The 21,509-nt window shown below is 39.8% G+C and overlaps 1 protein-coding gene across 8 annotated transcripts in view; it reads left to right on the top strand.

Annotated features, from left to right (window-relative positions):
* DGKH (diacylglycerol kinase eta) overlaps window positions 1-21,509 on the top strand; it is a 203,198-nt gene that overhangs the window by 79,902 nt on the left and 101,787 nt on the right. For 7 of the 8 annotated variants that reach the window (XM_082701356.1, XM_082701352.1, XM_082701359.1 and 4 more), the window contains exons 3-4: window positions 272-382; window positions 3,107-3,187. In XM_082701356.1, the coding sequence (XP_082557482.1) occupies window positions 272-382; window positions 3,107-3,187 (192 nt within the window). Of the gene's footprint in view, window positions 1-271; window positions 383-3,106; window positions 3,188-11,030; window positions 11,116-21,509 lie in introns of those variants that run through there. The other variant, XM_082701357.1, reaches the window with a different exon arrangement.

Below are 21,509 nucleotides of genomic sequence, written 5' to 3'. Positions count from 1 at the left end.
TTGGTGCACATGCCACCCGTATTACTTGTGACTACTTGAAGGATAGAGAACCATGTCAGATTTACCTTTGTTCATGAGGCTTTGCACATGTGCTCCCTTGGTTGGACAGAAAGAAGAAGACAATTTCTTGTGTAATTTCTGGGAAATCAATTATTGTGTAATTTCTGGGAAATGATATATAAAATATCGCTGGGATTGTGTCATTAATTCTGAATTTTATTTGGTTCTGATTTCATTTTAATCATGTTGTTGGCCTTCTGTTTCTCCCCAGACCAGTATTAAAGAGGGACAGCTGTTGAAGCAAACCAGTTCCTTCCAAAGGTGGAAAAAGCGTTACTTCAAACTTCGAGGCCGTACACTTTATTATGCAAAGGACTCAAAGGTAATTTGGAAGAATGTGACTCACAAATGCTTGAGGTTGTGGATGCATTAAAAGTTCTAGTTCTACGAGCTTTTCGTCTTGGTGCTCGGTAGAGGTTTACTGTTCTGCGCATTCGGTATTCATGTGTTCCAGCTTGGACCAAATCCCAAGGGAGCCTATTAAGTCCATTTCATGGGGTCTATGGAGGATGATCCTCTGGGAAGGTTCTAGCATAGTATTCTTTCTTCCCTTCCTCTTTCCTTACAATTAAAGTAAAACATTAAATGTAACTTTATTAAATGTAATAAGCTGAAAATTTTGAGTTTCCCCTCTCTACCTTTTGCCTTCTACATCTTTCCCTGACCATAACAGAGAGTGATTTGCTAGAGTTGCTAAGAAGCTGTCCTCTGGTTTCAGATGAGGGATTGTATCCTACTTCCAGCACATTCCCCTGGAGCGGCTGCAGGCAGCTTGTGTTGTACGGAGTAGGCTTCAGTGAGATAACACACATGGTACCTGACACAAAACAATCATTCAGTTATGCTAATAGTTAAGAATAAAAACCATAGTGAAGTAAAATCAAGGCTTTAAATAATTTTTATGTAACAGTTGAAAAAACCAAGAATGATGTGGTTTGGGAAGAAAACAATTAATAATGATGAGCTTCCATTTAAGACTGATAGCTTAGTGTTCCTTCAAAAGTAAACATTAAGATTTCTGGCTACTGTATCAGTTGAATAATTGATAATTTCCCTATTTTAAAAAAAAGTATGTTCCTGATATAATTAGTAGAGTTATATGCTGGGAGGTAAAATCAAATATGCAAACAAACGTAATTCTTAATTTATGCTGCCGTACAAGTAATAACCAAATAAAGTAATCTCATTTGAAAAGTCGTTATGGTCAAGGTTGTCCCTGATCTGGCTCCATGCTGCCTTTCTGCATTTGTCTCTCGGCAGCACCAAACACTTGATAGCCTTGGCCTTGCCCCATGATTACCATCTGCAAATGACCTTTCCTTCCATCTCTACTTGATGAAATTCCCTATTTTCCTTAAGATCTCCTCAAAAAGTCTTTATTCCATCATTCACAAGAGCAAGAGTTTGAATGTTTTCTGCAGGGGAAATGATCCGTGACCTTCCGTAGCATTTTGTAGTATTTCTTCCCTTGCATTTTCAATAGACCATCTTATATTACCATTAGTCATTATCTGTTTCTTCTCCTGCGCTAAATTAAAAATTCTTTCTGGTTGAGGAGCAAGTCTGATAGTCATATTGGTTGGAGTGAAGTGGACTTACATACCCCTCAACCCCGCCAGGGATCTTGGAGGTGGTGTGGAAGTTATCAAAGGACCCATTTTCTTTCTTTTTTTTTTTGGTAAATTTATTTTTATTTAATTTTTATTTAAATTCAATTTAGTTAACGTATGCTATGTTATCAGTTTCAGAGGTAGAATTTAGTGATTCATCAGTTGCATATAACATCCAATGGTCATTATAAGTGCTCTTCTTAACGTCCATCACTCAATTAACCCATCCTGCCACCCACGTCCCCAGTAGCAACCCTCAGGTTGTTTCCTATAGTTAAGAGTTTCTTATGGTTTGTCTTCCTTTCTGATTTCATCTTATTTTATTTTTCCTTCCCTTCCCCTATGTTCATTTGTTTGGTTTCTTAATTTCCACATATAAATAAAATCATGTGGTATTTGTCTTTTGACTTATTTCACTTAGCGTAATACCCTCTAATTCCATCCACGTCATTGCAAAAGGTAAGATTTCATTCTTTTTGATGGCTGAGTAACATTCCATGGTATGTGTGTGTATACACAACACATCTTCTTTTAACATTCATCTGTCACTGGGCAGCTGCACTCTTTACATAGTTTGGCTGTTGTGGACATTGCTGCTGTAAACATTAGGATGCATGTGGAAGGGGCCCCTTTTCTGGAGTTTCTAAAGTTGCTTTGTTACCCCTGCCTTGCTGCAAGAACATCGAATGAGTGTGAACAATGACCAAATGACTGACAGTGGAAAGGATACATTTATTTAGTAGAATTTTCTGATCTCTAAATCGAATATTATTAAAGATTCCCTTTCTGTGGAGTTTTTATCACGGAAACTTTTTCATTGAAACCACTTTTAAGAGTATGAACGAAACATCATTTTATATTTGCAGAGCACACTCACCTTCTCATTCAAACTCATTTATGGATGAGGAAAATAAGTCTCAGAAAGTTTAATAACTCACCACGATCCGAGCCAGGACTAGTTCTCATTTCTCACTGAGCAGATGTAGGAGTGATGACGTTGCCTCTGCCTTCCTGGCAAAGTTGTTCTAGGCTGTTGCCTGTCAAACGGTATTACTCTGTGTGTGTGTGTGTGTGAGTGTGTGCACGTACGTGTGTGCGTGTGCACGCATGTGTATGCACGCGCATGTGCACAACACACTAAGGAGGCTCCCGTAGATTATGCTTCTAGAGAGCAGGGAGCATTTTGCATTGAAACTCTGTGCCGTGGGGATCTTTGAAGACCTTGAAAGTTTGGGATTTATGAGTTAGTTGTACTTTGTGGTTTTACTCTTCCTAAGAAGATGTTGCAGAGGGCTCACTAACGACTTTTTCTTCATTTTCTATTCCTAATTCCTGATGTGGCTTCAGAGTCATGTCCTGATGGGGCGGGGGGGAATTATTGATGAGCATTGAGTTAGGTTTTCATTTAATGTGTTTGTGTTCTTTTTCATTAACAGTCTCTGATATTCGATGAAGTTGACCTCTCAGATGCCAGTGTAGCTGAAGCAAGCACAAAAAATGCGAACAACAGTTTTACGGTATGGTTATATTCTGCTGAATTCCTTCTCAAAAGTTACAGAAGGACCTTTCCTAAGTGCGTACAGAGTGTCCTCTTCATTTACCAACCCTGTGTCGACTTACACATGTTAGAGTTCCTGCCGACACAGTAAACTTGATAAGTATGTTGTATACCCAGTACTGTTCATGATTGGGTCAAGAAGCCAACATATTAAATCTATTCTCTAAAAATATTTACATTTTCCATTTTAGGCCTTTTAATTTTAGTGCTTTAAAATTGTCACCTCTTTTAAATTTAATACTACAACGAATTCCATTGTTTTGGAATATTCAAGAAGTCTGTTTCTTACCTTCAATATTAAAAATAATGTTTTCCCTTCTCTTCTACTTTTCTCTGTTGCTGTGGTTCAGGTCTTCATTTAGTCTCATATAAGTGATTTATTTGATGGTTACTTAAGAGGTATCCTCTGTTCCAGCTGATTCTTTTCCAATTACAAATCACACTGCTGGAAAGACCTAACTGGCTCACTCTTGCCTGTCAAGTTAACAGCTGCAGCTCCGTCCTCGAGTCTTGTGAAATCATACCTCGGCATTCTAGCGTTACTGAGACCATTCGTCCTCTGGTACCCCACCAGTCTGCCATTTCTGTCCGTGCCTGGGCTTTTCCCATTCCCCCTGGCTTGACTCATTTCTCCTCCTTCTCTGGCTGTTGAAATTCTACCAGTTCTTCAAAGCCAGTCTCAGATATCTCATTCTTCTCCTACTTCTTTCATTCAAAAAATACGATTTGAATCCCCACCATGGGCTAGGCACTTGCGCTAAGCACAAGAGATTCGGAGATGAATAAACAGATTGTTATTTCTCTCAAAATATTCGGAGTTCAGTGAAGTTCCTCCGGGGTAGTTTTTATAACCTCATATTCCCAGGTCCTCTAAGATGACTTGCTCCTGCTATGTTGTTGCCCCAGTCCACACTCCCAGCCCCTGTTCGAGAAGCCAGCACTGCTGACAGTGGTGCACTCTGTCCCATCTCCCAGGCTTGTCAGGGCGGGGAAGACAGACAGATAAACAAACACAGAGCAGTGCCATGATAGAGGTAAGCGCTGGTGGGGGGTAGGGGGTGGAGTGGGGGAGGAAGCAAATGCATTCGGATTTAGCCATATGGATTTACTGGCACGTGGGATAATCCTTGGTATCCCTCCCACCTCCCCAGGGAGCTTTTTGTTTGAGGAGAGGAAAACCAAGAATAGAATCCTGGGAAAATGTTAAAATTTAAAGTTTGACCAATCAAGACAGAGCATTCTGAAGTATAGAAGGAGTCTTGGGAGGCGATGATGTTAGGAAAAGCCTGTGGAAGATAGTTTTAGGACGGAAGTTGTTAAACATCAAATACTGTAGAGAGATCAAGTCAAAGAAGAAATGAGAAGCGTCTGTGGAATTTGTTAACTTGGAGGTCATTGGGTCACATTGACCAGAGTAACTTGGGGGGGAGTGGGGCGGGGTTGGCGTGCATTGGGCTTCCCTGAAGATCAGGTGGGAAGGCAGAGTAGCCGGGGTGGATTGCTTCTTTGAAAAGCTTGGCTGTTAGGAAAAGGAGAACAAGTATGATATTCAGGCTTCAAGAGAGTTTTGTTGAAACTGGTTTTGAGTGTGTCTGTATGAAGAGAGGAAAAAAGTTGTTGGACTCAAAAGTTGAAGTGTCAGGAGAGAGAGGAGAATGGATGGAGCATGGGAGCCAGAGAGCATTTAGAGATAAGCACTGACCAGGAGACAGAAAGTTGATGGAGGTAGGTGTGCGCAGGAACCCTGTTTATTCCAAACCTGAATACTACTATTCTCTCAGTGAAATTGAAGCTGAGGTCATCTGCTAGGAGTCAGAGTTTATTTGGGTTTGGAGTAGCTTCTATAGAAAATGAGAATTGAAACTGGATAGGGACCTGGAGTAGATTCTGAGGTAGTAGTCTAGCAAAGACGGAGGTCAGGTTTACTAATGTACCTAATTCCTATGCCTTTCACATTTTTTTTTTAAGATGGGAAAAGAGAACAACAGCTAAATTGATCCAGGGTTGATGGTTTATAGGTCTTATTGGACAGAAAGACAAAGGCATTGTTGGATATTTGAGGGATCAGTAAGTCATCCATCTTCCCCTCTGTATTACAAGTTCTTGAGATAAAATGTAAGGAGTGAGGGACAGCTTATTTGTTGCTGAACAATATTCAACAACCTCTAATTTCAGAGCTTCTGATAAATTGTTGGAGGCCTAATCAGAGTTTCTGATCAATTGTTGCTTCTTTTTCCTTCCTTACAAATGAAGGTGGGGTAGGCTGATGAACCACTTGCCTTCCCCGTGGGAGTGATCCATAGTCCTCTCCCCTCTGTGGAGACTCATGGGGGAGTGGGCAATAAGGGTTTCCCCTTGACAGGGATCTAGAATTAGTCTGATAGAGGGTTCCAAAATTGAAGATTTGAAGGATAGAACAATTTCAGATGAAGACCAGGTCTAAGGTATTGGTGTAGATAAAGGTAAAAGGAAGTGAAAAGCTTGGATTTGAGAGAAGTTATTCAAATCTTTTGAAGAACTCTTTCTTGGACCTCCATGTACATGCAGTCTCTCCTGTAGTGCCTTTCTTATTATAAAACTCACTATGTTCTGGGGCACCTAGGTGGCTCAGAGGGTTAAAGCCTCTGTCTTCGGCTCAGGTCACATGATCTCAGGGTCCTGGGATCAGAGCCCCACATGGGCTCTCTGCTCAGCAGGGAGCCTGCTTCCTCCTCTCTCTCTGCCTGCTTCTCTGCCTACTTGTGCTGTCTGTCAAATAAATAAATAAAATCTTAAAAAAAAAAAAAGAACTCTCACTATGTTCTGCCTTGTACTTAATTAGGTACTTACATTTATTATAATCTCCTTGAAGACAGAAGACTCTGTCATATCATTTTACCTCAGAGTACCTTATCCGTATTTGTTGATTTAATTAATAAGATGAAAGTTTATTTTACACATGAGAAGACTTCTTGTTGAAATATTTTCAAGAGATTTATCCACTCAACCAGATATTATTTCTGAGGTTTGTTGGACTAGAAATGTGGAGACTAAAATATTAGGCAGATTGCTTAGAGTTTTACAGCAAATGAGTTTGGTAGAACTTTCTAGGGCATTCAATAGAAGAAGGGATAGGCTTTTAACCAGTAATTGACAATCTTCCCTATCTTTAAATATTTAAATATCCTACCTTTCTGGATTGCATTGACTGCTATTGATACTGTTATTTTGGCTAGTTCATGTCAAAGGTTAATGGTATAGTTTAGTGGTATTATGACTGGAAAATACGGGAGTGGCCATATTCAACTTTGCTACAGCTATGCCTTGAAGTCCCTGAGGATGATATGTTGACAGGGAACAATAGTGAATGGAAAATCTGGGATTAGCAAATGGAAAATAGAAAAGCTATGCTTTGCCTGAAAACCCAGTCCCAAACTCTCTAGTAAAATGGTTTCAGGAGAGCTTGGCAGAAACTGACTTCACATAACATGGGATGTTACTCTGCATTGTTTCCACGCATTCTGTCAGAATAAGTGAGTAATTCAGGTTGGCTGAGCTTCAAGGAAGGGGATAGAGACACCATGAGGGTCACGTCAAAGGATCTGTGGACATGGTTCAGACCTACCTACTCAGTGGTTACTTATCCTTCCTTGCACAGTCCTGTGCTTCCATCCCTGGAGTTAATAATTATCTTGTTGTTTTGGTTGTCAAAAATCACCTTGGGTACATATTAGTTTTCTATTGCTTTGTGACAAATTACCACAAACTTAGTGACTTAAAAACAACACCCATTTGTTATCTGACTGTTTCTGTTGGTCACACAGCATAACTGGGTTCTTCTCCTCCAGATCTCACAGTGTTGAAATAAACAGATTTTTTTTAAAGATTTTTTAATTTATTTGATAGAGAGATCACAAGTAGGCAGAGAGGCAAGCAGAGAGAGAGAGAGATGAGTAAGCAGGTTCCCTGCTGAGCAGAGAGCCCGATGTGGGACTCGATCCCAGGACCCTGAGATCATGACCTGAGCTGAAGTCAGAGGCTTAACCCACTAAGCCACCCAGGTGCCCCGAAATAAACAGATTTTTAAATAGAGATAGATATGTATACATACCACCACCCCACATCCATGCATATTTAATTACCTTGTATGGGGTGAATTTTGACCTCTGTTGGAGTTTTGGGTTTTATAGGTGTCTTCTACAACAGGCACCCTGGTGGCACCAACAAGACACTGAAAGCATTTTCCGTGCATTAGGTGTCAGTGGTGTGATCAGGGAATGGAAAAGGACAACCCCTGACAGCCTAGTTGGTATTTTATAAGCCTTCAGGATTCATTAATATTCATCCCTAATTTATGAGTGGTTTATACTCCCCCATAGCCTTGTCTATGATTGTGGCATCTATGATACATTCCTATTTTTTTCCTTCATTTTTTGAATTATGCATTTCCTTTTTTATTTTACTGATTTCTGCATGATATTCTGGAGTTATGTTTTTCACATCAACATTTTTATCTTTAACACACCTCTGTGCTGTAGGCAAATGTGTTCTTCTATTAGACTGGAGAAAAGAATTGATTTTTTTTCCCCTTGGTCACACTGATGCGCCCTTTGGAAGGGTCCCAGCCCTCCTGATGCTTAATCCAGGGCTCTTCCTTTTCACACAGTGTTCTTTCCATCTGGTTAGTCTTTGCCTCTGTTCTGTCTCTCTTCTCACATCCACTTGCTCTCTTTGTCTCTTTCTCACTCATCATGATGTGTACATCCCAGCTTTTTGTGACTTAATCAGTTGCAGACCTTAGACCATGAAGTGAAATCAAATAGCATGGGTTTGTGTGCTGGCTTGGCCCTCTCTAGCTACCTGCCTTTGGACTAATTCATTAACCCCTATGAATCCGTGTCCTCTGTAACTGAGGATCATAGTGGAACCTGTCCCTTGGGGTTGTGAGGTTTTTAGGGCACTCTAATTCCCTAGCATCGTGATGCGCACATGGAGTTTAGTAAGTGCTAATGGCTGTTATTATCCTGAGGTTATCACCCCATCCCTTCACAGGTCTATTGTCTATTGTCAATTCCTAATAAGTTGGGGGATTTTAAGGAAGAATATGGGTGAACTTCATCTCGAGAAAACTGTTCACCCTGCCTCTCTTTCAGAGGTGTGGTGAAGATTTATTTCCACTTTTATCTCATATTAATAGATGTTATGGGAAAAAGCCACCCTTCTGCGTTGAATGAAATGTCGATTGTAACTGGTTAGCCATTTGCACAGGCTAACGAAGAGCTTTCTTGGGAGTGGGGAGGGGAGGGGAGGGTCAAGCCCTGCAGCCTGGGCTCTGCCCTGGCCCCTCCTGCCGGTCCGCTCTCAGGCCTTTTTTTTTTTTTCTAACTAAGAGTTTTTTTATTGAATGGAGAGGCGTCACAATCGCCATGGCATATGTTATATTTTCAAAATGTGCTGTTCAAATAATTGTTTTCTTTAAATTTTAATGACAAGTAGGCTCAATCTTAAGTACATAGTCATCGTTTTTTTTTTAAGATTTTATTTATTTATTTGACAGATCGAGATTACAAGTAGGCAGAGAAGTAGGCAGAGAGAGAGGAAGGGAAGCAGGCCTCCTACTGAGCAGAGAGCCCGATGTGGGACTCGATCTCAGGACCCTGAGATCATGACCTGAGCCGAAGGCAGCGGCTTAACCCACTGAGCCACCCAGGCACCCCGTAGTCATCGTTTTTAAAGAAAGTATTGTATTGACACTGTCAGAACTTTTTATGGAAGTTTGTACAGAAAGCAATTTTTATTTTTTTTTAAAGATTTTATTTATTTATTTGACAGAGAGAAATTACAAGTACACTGAGAGGCAGGCAGAGAGAGAGAGAGAGAAGGAAGCAGGCTCCCTACTGAGCAGAGAGCCCATGTGGGACTCGATCCCAGGACCCTGAGATCATGACCTGAGCCAAAGGCAGCGGCTTAACCCACTGAGCCACCCAGGCGCCCCGAAAGCAATTTTTATTTTTAACTGGAAAAATATAGAGATAATTTATTTGGTTTATTTAACTACCCTTCACTTTTTTTTTTTTTTTTAAGATTTTATTTATTTGACAGAGAGACAGATCACAAGTAGGCAGAGAGGCAGGCAGAGAGAGAGGGAAGCTGAGCAGAGAGCGTGATGCGGGGCTTGATCCCAGACTCCTGGGATCATGACCTGAACCAAAGGCAGAGGCTCAACCCACTGAGCCACCCAGGTGCCCCCTACCCTTCACATTTTTAATGAGTGATCTACGAGTGTACTTGGAATCTCACAGTGACTGCACACCCACGCTGGCTTACTCGACTGTGTGAAACACGGATACCACGTGGTAGCACTTATTTTTAGAGCTCGCCAAGCACTGGAACAGAGTCATTTTAGTTCAGGGTCACTTGCCGCAGCAGACACGACTGAAAGTTGATTAGCATTTGAGTTAATTTCTCCAGTGAAGTTTCAAAAAATATGCATAAAAACAAGAAAATAAAGAGAACATCCAGGACCTGAAATGCTGAAAATTATACATTCATAATACAGTTGAAACGAATGGGCTGTGTTTTAATGGGAGGGGGAAAATGTTCTTTTTTTTTTTTTTTAAAGATTTTATTTATTTATTTGACAGACAGAGGTCACAAGTAGGCAGAGAGGTAGGCAGAGAGAGAGGGGGGAGCAGGCTCCCCACTAAGCAGAGAGTCCGATGTGGGGCTCAATCCCAGGACCCCGAGATCATGACCTGAGCCAAAGGCAGAGGCTTAACTCACTGAGCCACCCAGGCACCCCGGGGGTAAATGTTCTTAAAGAACTCCTTTCTTTAATGTGTACTTTCTGTTTATTTTGTTTTTTTCCTTGGCTTCCTCTCTGTTCTTATAATTCAGTTCATCTTCTCTCTTAAGAGAAATACCACATCCTTTGAACCTAAGTGTCAGTTTACTTATATCCATTAGTATTTCAATCTTTAGTTACAAAGAAAGGGGTGAGATGTTATTTTCTCCTCATTTGTCAATTCACATCACCAAACAGGTGTTTAGATACTCATCTAAATAAATAATCCCTTAGATAAATAAGTTGCCTATTCTGATGGTAATATTTATTGTAACTATTATGTACCTCTTCTAAATGCTAATCATTCATTCTTTATATCAGTCCTATAAGATAGGTACTATCATGCTCTCCGTTTTGTAGATGAGAGATCTGAAACAAGGAAGTTAATACCTAACACATGTACAAACTAGAATCTGAACCCATCCGGGTCATCTGACAGCAGTCTGTACTGGACCTCTCCACTATCCTACCTCTTTATTGTGAAGCTTTAAGTGAGTATGGCCCACATAGTTCTCCTCTAATTGTTCGTTATATTTCAGTTATCTTTTCTCCCCCAAGTCCATCACAGAATCTTGTCATATTACCAGGTACATAGTTAGCCCTGCTGGTCCTACTGCCAATTTAGAATACTACATTTTATTTGGGGTCCTTTATTTTTAATTGAAGTGTTGATAAAGAGCTCACCGAGGACGGTAACCAATATTATACAAAGTCATGGGATTGATACCAGAGACCACTTTTTTATCTTCAAGATTTGGGGAAATCTGACATCTTTTTAATATTTGAGGGATTGTCAGGCATAAGAGGTGGTTTACAGGTTCTGTGTTACTTCAGGGTGCAGGACAAGATTCACAGTTGAATTCACAGAGGGACAATTTTAGCTCTGCGTAAAAGAGAGCTTTCTAACTTGAGTCATCTGATAGAACAGGCCTTTTGTGATGTAATAGCTCTGTCCATTATTAGAAATCTCAAATTCTCTCATTCCCTATGAACTGGAAAAGGCTTTCAAGAACAGCGTTCTCAGAGCAGACTCAGGCTCACAATGCTGAAATGAATTTCTCAAGGTTGGATGGCTAATAGCTATGCATAGCTAGTGTGGAATTTGGGGCTCCCAGCTCTTGGGGTTTACTGAGAGTAGGTGAGGAATAGTGGATTTAGAGATTCCCTGGCCCTTTCCACACACTCTGTCATTCTACCACACAGCAAGAGCTAAGTGACCATCCTTTGAGATGCTGTTGGAAAGATCTTTGCATGGTGTGTGTGTATGTGGGAGGGAGTAAGGGGAGGTGGCAGAGACTGAAATTTCCTTGCAGACGCAGACTATCTTCCTCACCACTGGATCCCCAGGGCTAACACAAGACCTGGTACAGAGGGGAAAGCAATAAATATTTGTCAAACGCATGAAAGAATATGTCTTGTTGAATGAATGAATGTAAACTCTAGTGTTCCTTTGGGAGAAATTTGTCATTTCAAGATTTAGCCAGAGAGCACGGTTTCCTAATTCCCCCCAGTGAGGTTGGATTATAACATACCCATAATTACTTGTATTCTAGTTGAACTCTACGTCGTGACTCAGGTGATTTTTTAATCAACGACAAGTCTTACACACATGATTCTTGCTGTGATTAATGGTTGTGGTGGTCTCCTAATTATTCCATGCCTGATCTTGGCAGACCACAGATTTTTTTATGTCTATGTTGGCTTAACTATTTTTTGGCACTCAAAAATCATACCACATTAATGCAATTTGAGTGGCTGTTTTGCTTCTTAAAATTGACTTATATGCAGTTCAGATGGCTTTATTCGATGAAAGCTAATGATTTATAAGTGGAGTTTGAAATTGGCATTCCTTTTTTTTCTAACTTGGACATCAGGCTTTTAGAAATGAAATAGCTGATCATTGTTTCCATAGGTATATCATGTTTATCTTTTTATTGAATGGTATAGCATCTTTTCCAAGAGTACACTTCTTAATGTTATGATAAGCTTCCTCAGACCAAAGTCCTAGGAAACAAACCATTGGTCCTTTTGTGGTTAGACTAAAATCTTGAGGTGCTCTATTTGCTGGGCTCATAATGCAAGAAAAACTGTCAAGACAAATCGGCTAATCCTTCTCCCTTTGGGGACCTTTGTAGAAATTTAGAGTGGTTGTTTTGTACAAGTGAAGTGTTGCTCATCAAAAATGTCTTAGGTTATACATGCCTTTTCAGGATGGATAAAAGCATATCCACCAGTAAGGACTGACAGAGATGGACTTCAACATGCTGCTGAAAAAGAAAGATTTTAACCTGAGCTTAAATACAGTATGACCAAGATAGGCACTTCACAGGTTAGGTTGTAAAAAGAGTCTTGGGTTCATCAGTGCCTTCACTGTCCACATTATCCAGCTTTCCCAGAGGTGGTGAAAAGTACTGTTTGTGTGCCAAAACATACGTACAAGGCTACTTACCCATTGTAATAGCATGAGATTGGAAATAACCTAAATTTGCAAGTTAGAGACTGGTTGAAATGAATTCTGAACTATTTCACATAGTACAATGTTACACCACTATGAAAAAGAAGGAATCAGCTCCATATATAATAATACACATTGAACTCCAAATTGTATTCAGTGTGAAAAGCCAGATGTGGAACAGTGTGCATGTATAAAATGTTACTCAGTGTTTTTTACTCTGTGTGGGGGTGGGGTGTTGTGTGTATGGGCCCACAGTCATGCATTTAAACCCTGAAAGATCACATATTTGTTGTATATGCAGAGACTATCTCTGAAGAGATACAGATAAGCTGACAGATATTTGCCTTTAGGAGGGAGCCTTGGTAGCTGGGGGGCAGACTTGGGAGGGAGATGTACTTTTCATCCTAAATACATTTAAAATTTTTTTGTTTGTGTCACAAATGCTCATTCCTTATTCAAAGAAAATTCTAAATGCTAAATGGGAGCCCTTTCTGGCAACTTCTTATCAGATGCATTTGACAAGAGTGATGGACTTAGCAGGAAGCCCAAGTTGGACACTGCTACAGTCCAAGGGAACCATTATAAGGGTATATCAGACCATCTGTAATGGGAGGGAAGGAAGTAATACATGAGGGATCTTGTGGGAAAGACTGGAAAGGTGTGGCTAACAGGAAGGGAGAAGAGAGAGGAGGAAGCTAATGTAGAGTTGTTGAATTTGGGGGGATTGCTATATAAATGATGCCTTTAATTAAGGGTAGAAAATGAGAATACAAGTAGGTTTATTGGTAGTGAAAAAAAAAAAACACATTGTGAACTAGACACTATTTGAAATGATAGTAAGATACCCTGGTAATGTCTAGTAGGCAATTGAGAGATGCTTTAAAAACCTATTAAAATGGCTTAAAGGATTCCTTTAGTGTCATTTCATGGCTCTTTTTAAAGTTTCTAGCATATTCAGATGTCTTCTTGTATTCCTTAAGTATGATCATGGTGTAATGGAAAATTTAGGTTTTAGAAATGTTTTACTTTTGTGGTGACTGGTATAAACAAGATAATTGTTTTGTTTTGAACTTTCCCATTACATGTGTTCTGTACAAAGCAATTTACGGTTATAAACCAATAGAGCTTGTGCCAAGGGAATGAGGCTAATGCTTTGTTCCATTCTCTGGTACATTCTGAAAATATTAAATGAGTGGTAAAACTTCTGCTGTGTCCATTAACTAATACTCACCGCTAATTTACAGTAAGAGTGTATGTGGCAGCCTACATAAATCATTTCTAAAATCACTGTGATCCTTGTGATCCTTACAATTAATACTAAAAATACCCCTCTCATTATCCTGTGTACAATGTACAAATAAGATACTATATATGATTATGCATATGACATGTGTATATATATCATACTATATATGATAATATATATGATTATATATATCCTGTCAATATTTTGTTTTCTAAAGGTTCCTGGTTTGCAGAGACCCGAGTTAGCACATTTATTATTGTTGCTGTTTTTATTATTAATTTACTAGCACCTTTTCTTGCTCATCTTTAAAGTATACACAAGTATATGTAGGATTTAAATACAACTGTACAGTTGCCCTGATTCTTTTTAAGAGGAGAAAAAGTGAGCAGCATGTGAAGGCTTTTCTGCCTATTCTTGTAGGGTAATGTCAGTAAATTCTTTACTATGCCTTCATTCTCTAGTAGAAGGCTAGGAATGCAGGCAGAATTTAGTTTCAAATCCTACGTGTGCTTTGTGACCTCTGGCAAATGACAAACCTTTCTGAGCCTTAGGTTCCTCAAGTGTAAAACGGGTTGCTACATTTGAGGTTGTGTAGACGCCGTAAGATCTTGTGCCTTCTATAAATCTTACTTATCTTCTATAAATAATATATTTTGTGTTTAGCACACACAGGTCCTGGCGTGTTAAAATTACTCCGGAAGTGGTAATTCTTACTATTTTGGACTTGGAAGCTATTTCCATTCCAGATGTGAAAGCTGGAGTTGTCCCGACTTCTCCCTCATTGTCACACCTCACAACCACATAGTCACCAAGTCCCATTAATTCTGTCTCCAAAAAACTATGGACTCTTTTTTGTGTGTCCTCTCTGCCCGCATCTTCGTGTCATGGTCTCATACACAGCAGCCCACGGCTGCCGTCACCTCATGGCCTGTCAGGCCGTTTCCAAAGGTTCATGAGTCTTCCTCTGGGTATCAGTTGGTTAAGTGTCAGACTCTTGATTTCAGTCCAGGCCATGATCTCTGGGCCTGGGATCAAGCCCCTCAACGGCCAGTGTGGGGAGTCTGCCTGGGGATTCTGTCCCTCGCCCTCTGCCCCTCCTTATTCTCTCTCTGTCTCTCTCTCAAATAAATAAATAAATCTTAAAAAAAAAAAAAAAAGAGTCTTCTCCCTTGGGACTTGACCACCAAGCTGACCCTCTGTACAACTGCCAGCCTCTGTCTAGAACGTGTGATTCCTGGCTCTTCCTGGCTGAAAACCCGTTAAGGTGCTCTGTCGCTGTAAGCCTCAGATCCATTCCTCTTAGCATGATAAAAGGTTTTCTGTGATCACCTCTCTGACTTTCCCTTGTTCTTCCACCGCTGGGAGCCAACTAATGCTGCTCACAATACCCAGCCCTTATCTTGACCTTTCCTCCTTATGGGTTTGCATGCCCCTTTGTTTGCAGGATCCCTCTCCCTCCCCCTTCTCCCCGGCTCCTTCCCCACAGAAACCTCCCTCCCCAAATCTCACTTGCCTCTCACCCTGACTTGCTTGAATATCACTTCCCGGAAAGCTTTCCCTGACTTTTTACCTCACTTGGCTTCCTTTCACTGCATTCTAGGAGCTCCCTGGGTGCTGATAGGTAAATACAGGTTCAGATTTTGAAGGCGCTGGGAAGCTAAGCCGAGTGGGTTTGGAAAATGGCAGTAACCTACTGTCCCGGAATTAAGTTTACTTGTTTGTGTTCCTCATTGAACTGCAGGCTCCATGAGTACAAGGACTGGGTCTTTCCTCTCTGCGTCCCTGAGTTGCCATGTTGCTTGGCATAAAATAAGGCACTCTGTGCTTTCTAGTGAATGAATGAAAATTTGGTGCTGGAGTCAAAGAGTGTCAGTTTTAAACTATCACAGTAGGTATCACGATGTTGTAGCTCCTTTACCCCGTTGCGTTGGCCATCACTTAAGATTAATATGCTCTGCGCTAGAATTATATTTGGCCTTTGCAGTACAGTGGGGAAGCAGACACGAAGTGGGCAGACTCCGAAAAAGGATCAAATGCTAATATGTAAGTGGACAGAAGTGCTGTTGAGGTAAGAATAGCAGGTTGTGATGGAAAGTCAAAGTGGAAAACTTCTTACCCGAGATTATCAGAGAAAGCGAACTTCTTTTCAAGCACTTGGGCGCTGAACTTGAAGAGAAGCTTGGAAACTTCCCAAGTGAACTGAGTAGAATAACACGGCTGATTTGTGTAGACTGCCTTTCAGTTCTGAATTCTTCTATGTACTTCGGTGGTTGTGAAGTATGCTTGCTTTATATTGGCAGTCTAAATATTCATGGATTTTGGTCTGCTGTTAAAAGTCCTGAGTAGTAATTTTTACGCTTTTTTCAAAATATCAGTTTGGGGGGGTGGGCACCTGGGTGGCTCAGTTGGTTAAGCATCTGCCTTCAGCTCAGGTCACAATCCCAGCATCCTGGGACTGAGCCCTGCATTGGGCTTCCTGCTCAGTGGGGAGTCTGCTTCTCTTTCCCCTGTTTTTTTGCTCTTGTCCCCTTTCTCTCTCTTTCCCTCTCAAGTAAGTAAATAAAATCTTTAAAAAAATACCAATTTTGGTGAACCAAGTATGTTTTTAGTCATAGGGCATAGTTATAGCTATTATTACATATATAGTGAATTGAAATTATGGCTTAATTATTTTAAAAAATTTTACATACAATATTACTTTGTTATTGCTAATCTGCAACATTCTATATCTTAATGCTTTTGTTTCATCTTGACAAAACTGTTTTTGCTGGCAGTTGATTTCTTAGAGCTACACATGGTATGTGTAAGGTTCTGTGGTCCACATAAAGGCAGCTGAGAAACAGGCCCAACTTGTCTGGTGTAACAGGGAAAAGAAGTGTGATTTGAAACCAGAAGACCTGACTGTGTACTCTGATTCTCCTACTTACCGAGTTTGCTTTTACCTATCAAGTGGGCCAGTTTATATGGAAGATTAAATGAGATAATATATGTGATTCTACTGACAGCAAAGCACTTTGAAAGTGTGAGATACTGCAGGAGTAATCATTCTGCTTAATTATCAATATTAGAGGCCACTAAGTATCTTGTTTTTTCAAGATCTTCACTATTAATCATTTGGAAGAAATGTCATTGGTACCCATGGATAGTCATTAAGATATGAATATAGTAAGAAAATAAAGGACCATGTCATTGATTTACCAGTTCATTTTACAATATCAAAAGTTATAATTTTGCATTATATCTGTGATATGGGGGTGGTAAGCTGAATGATGGACCATAAAGATACTTACATTCTAATGTCTGTAACTGTGAATGTCACTTTATATGGCAAAAGGGACCTTGTAGTTTTTTTTTGTTTTTTTTGTTTTTTTTTTTTAAAGATTTTATTTATTTATTTGACAGATAGAGACCACAAGCAGGCAGAGAGGCAGGCAGAGAGAGAGGAGGAAGCAGGCTCCCTGCCAAGCAGAGAGCCTGATGTGGGGCTTGATCCCAAGACCCTGGGATCATGACCTGAGCTGAAAGCAGAGGCTTTAACCCACTGAGCCACCCAGGTGCCCCAAGGGACCTTGTAGTTTTGATTGTGTTAAGGATCTTGAGATAAGATTATCTGGGGCTATCGAGTCCACCTGGTATAATCATAGGGGCCCTTATAAGGAAGAGGCAGGAGGAATCAGGGAATATTTGACCAAGGAACTAGGAGGTTGACTTGATGCAAGAAAAGGAGCTTGAGCTCCAAGGAATACAGGCTGCAACTAGAAGGGAAAAAAGCAAGCAAACAGATTCTCTCCTATAGCCTCCAAAAACAATGCACCCCTTTGGACACCTTGACCCTAAACTTCTGACTGCCACAACTGTAAGAGGAATAATTTGTTACAGCACCAATAGGAAACTAGTATGTTAGGGGCTGACCAAACATTGATAGCTACAGTTTGCTTGAATTCTTTTTTTTTTTTTAAGATTTATTTATTCATTTATTTGACAGACCGAGATTACAAGTAGGCAAAGAGGCAGGCAGAGACAGAGGAGGAAGCTGTCTCCCCGCCAAGCAGAGAGCCCAATGCGGGGCTTGATCCCAGGACCCTGGGATCATGACCTGAGCCAAAGGCAGAGGCTTTAACCCACTGAGCCATCCAGGTGCCCCATTTGTTTGAATTCTAAGAAACTTTTTTTTTTCCCTAAGAAACTTTTAATACTGACTTGAATCCGAACCTAATTAGTCTTTGAAGAAATGGTGGTTTATTGTTATACATGGAACTTATCTATACAAATAGTAGAATAGGATACCACAGTAAGCAACACAGAAAGCCTTTCTTGGTGGACTCCCTGGGGCTTTTGCCCCAGGTCCCTTTTCCAGGGAGAGCAGGATTGGGGAGCACAGCCTACAGAAAGGCTGTCTTTATCTTCTATGATTTCACTATATCCTTCTACCTTTGGTTCTTCAGTGAATCAGAGACTCTGAGAAGTCACAGTTAGGCCCATTACTCTGAAACAAAGTCTTATAGACAAGATAGTCCCAGAAGATGTTAAATAGATTGCTTTCTTTAACACTTTTCATGTAGATTCTAGGACTATATAAATTACACAGTGTTGAATTCAGTTGCTTATTTGAAAACTGGATTCTGCCAGCTTACATGCCTCTATTTTATTGTGTTAAGTGCTTTTCAGTAAAATTTTGATTTTAGAGTATATTGGATTTTTATATTGAAATAAAGGGAAAAAATCACTTTTTAGATTGTGAGAGCCTATGAAAATACTGTGTATATAGTGAGAACATTGGTACTTGACCTCATTGAAATCTGTGTTTCCTTTTTTCATGAAAACATATCAGAATTTATGTTTTATCTATATTTAATACTCTAAGGTAATAAAAAACCAACATTAGTTTATAGAGGGAAATCAAATTAACATGGAAAATGACTTTGTTATGAAGCCATTATTCCTTAGTCAAGAAGTGGGTTTCGTGGCCTGCAAACCTAATCTTAAGCAGAATCATCGAAGCTCAAGAATTATGGAATTGAGATTTGCATGGCTGTCTTCTGCTCTGACCATCCCACCCCATCTCACTCAGTGATCAGAAGACTCACGTCATTAGCTTCTGTGGACATTTGAGGTCATTTGGGCAAGGAGACCACATTACTCTCTTAATGTGAATTTGATACAGGAAAGGGCAGTTAAAGTTCAGAAATTTGGGTCCTGATGGGTGTGGTCTGTAAGCTGAGTTCAGGCCAAGGGTTAAAACGGGTCTACCTAAGAGAAGACTAAGACACCCAAATCTCTCAACTCTGTTCTTGTCCTTAGTTCCTTGAAGGGTTTTGCTTGTTCTCCAATACTTGGGTACTTTTTTTTTTTTAATTGTGAAAAAGCCCACGTCCCTATTGCCCAGCTCCTACTACTATCTTGATGTTGCCAACACTTGCTTCATCTAGTCTGTCTTTCCCCTATTTTATCTAGAGTGTTTTAAAGCAGATCTTTCACATCGTTCGTTCTACTTGACCTCTCATTCTTCAGGAGCCATCCCTAAAAATATCATTGTCGGTTTTTAACTCTACTTCTTTCTCATTGTTCTCAAAGTCTGTGAAAGAGCTTTATGGAATTTCCTATAGCATCTCAATTCAGTATTTTACAGTGAAGGAATAATCCTTTGTTTTTATTTTTATTTTATTTTACTTGCTATAACAGTGCTGTTACTGTTTTTTCTTTTTTCTTTATCTTTTTAAAAAGATTTTATTTATTATTTGACAGATAGAGGTCACAAGTAGGGAGAGAGGCAGGCAGAGAGAGGAGGGAAGCAGGCTCCCCGTTGAGCAGAAAGCCCGATACAGGGCTCGATTCCAGGACCCTGGGATCATGATCTGAGCAGAAGGCAGAGGCTTTAACACACTGAGCCACCAGGCACCCCTGTTACTGTTTTTTATTAACTCCTCATAACAGAAGCATATTAACGTATGGTAGACAACTCATTTCACTTTTACATTTGTTTTTCCCCTTCAATATGTTGTAACAAAATTAATCCCATGCTTAATGTACAGAGATGATTGAAGAATCTATGAGATATGGCCTTTTTGCCATAAGTCTGTAGTCAAGTATTCCTATAGATAAGAAGACAGACATTTTCTTGGCAAAGATGTTCTGCTCTTGCCCAAAGGTTTTTTTCCTTTCTATAATTAGTACATTTCTCAGAATAATAGTAATACATATTTACAAAAAAAAATTCCATCAGAATCTATTTTGTCAATACTTAACACTTTTTTGGGAATCTTTTCACAAGTGAGTAATGTTTCATATAATGCTATAGAAATCTCCATCAATTATTTATTCCAGAGTTTAGGTAATTACTTGATTTATAGTTTGATTTTCAAAATTAATATTATATATAAAGATGATAAATGACTTAAAATAAGCAGCATTGGGGTAGACTTCCTTGTGTCCTGACTAAATGCTTCCCTCTTTATTCTGAAAGTTGATGCACATGTTTGATACCCCCAAGTCTACATTCCAGACATTCCACAAAGATCAGTAAGTTGTCTTCAGCTAGAATGACTCATCCATTGGAAAGATGACCAGTCCGTCAAAACCAGAAGGATGGAATGACTTGCAAAGATCCTCTTTAACTCTCAGTGAAGGGTGTGTATGTGCATTTGTGTATAAATCTAAACATGGCTCGAAACAGATGTCTGAAAAGATTTGTAGATCTTTCTGAAAGAGACTAGGAAGACCTTAGTTCAACTTTAAAGCAATATGATTTAGAATCCTGTTGACATCGAACACTGCCTGCATAGCAGAATTTCTTTATAAATTCCAGCAGTAGATTAATAATGAGGCTCTCGAGTGTATATGAATTACCTGTCAACCTCAGTCTTATCATTTAGCCCATTACATCGTTATATGTTATTTGACATCATTTGAGATATTGTCAGGTTTGTGCTCCAAGATGTTGTGGAACTACTCTCTGCATGAGCACAGAATGCAGGTTCCACAGTGTTCACAGCTCTATGAAGAATGTTTAGGGTATTACAACAGTACAGTAAGTTCTCTCTTTTTTTTTTTTTCATTTATTTTATTTTATTTTTTTAAAGATTTTATTTATTTATTTGACAGACAGAGATCCCAAGTTGGCAGAGAGACAGGCAGAGAGAGGAAGGGAAGCAGGCTTCCTGCTGAGCAGAGAGCCCGATGTGGGGCTCAATCCCAGGACCCTGGGATCATGATCCAAGCCAAAGGCAGAGGCTTTAACCCACTGAGCCACCAGGCGCCCTGACTTTTTAATCTAAAATTCTGTTATTCAGTTGATTTGAATTATACTATCTGGCTCTTTCTTTGGTCTTGGTGCCAAAACCACATTTGTTGTGACACGGTACTTTTCTTAGTCTTCCATTAAAATTCAAACACCATTGGGACTAAATAGGCACTGAACCTTTATCATCTATAACACCTCAGAAAAAATCACTTTTAGATCTGCAGCTGTCATTTTTGGAAATAGATGGGACTTGAGGCGACTGGATGATAAAATAGGGAAGTATTGACCCCAGCGGGAAAAGGAGTCAGTCTGTGCAGGACTTGCAACCTCAGATGCCTCCCGGGGCCCCTTAGTGACCGAAGTGTATGAAATAGCCAGCAGAAGAAAATAGGTTTAAGAGCAATGTACATGTCTAAAATGATGTATTTTAACTTCTTGTCATTATTGTGGTTTTACAACACAGCACTGCAGGGTTCCAACAGGATGGCCAAACAAAAACATCAGAGATGATCATTTT

This window comes from Mustela nivalis (assembly GCF_964662115.1).
Source record: "Mustela nivalis genome assembly, chromosome: 15".
Lineage (NCBI taxonomy): Eukaryota > Metazoa > Chordata > Mammalia > Carnivora > Mustelidae > Mustela > Mustela nivalis.
The sequence above is the reverse complement of the archived record's forward strand: the minus strand, read 5'-3'. Positions and strand labels throughout refer to the sequence as shown.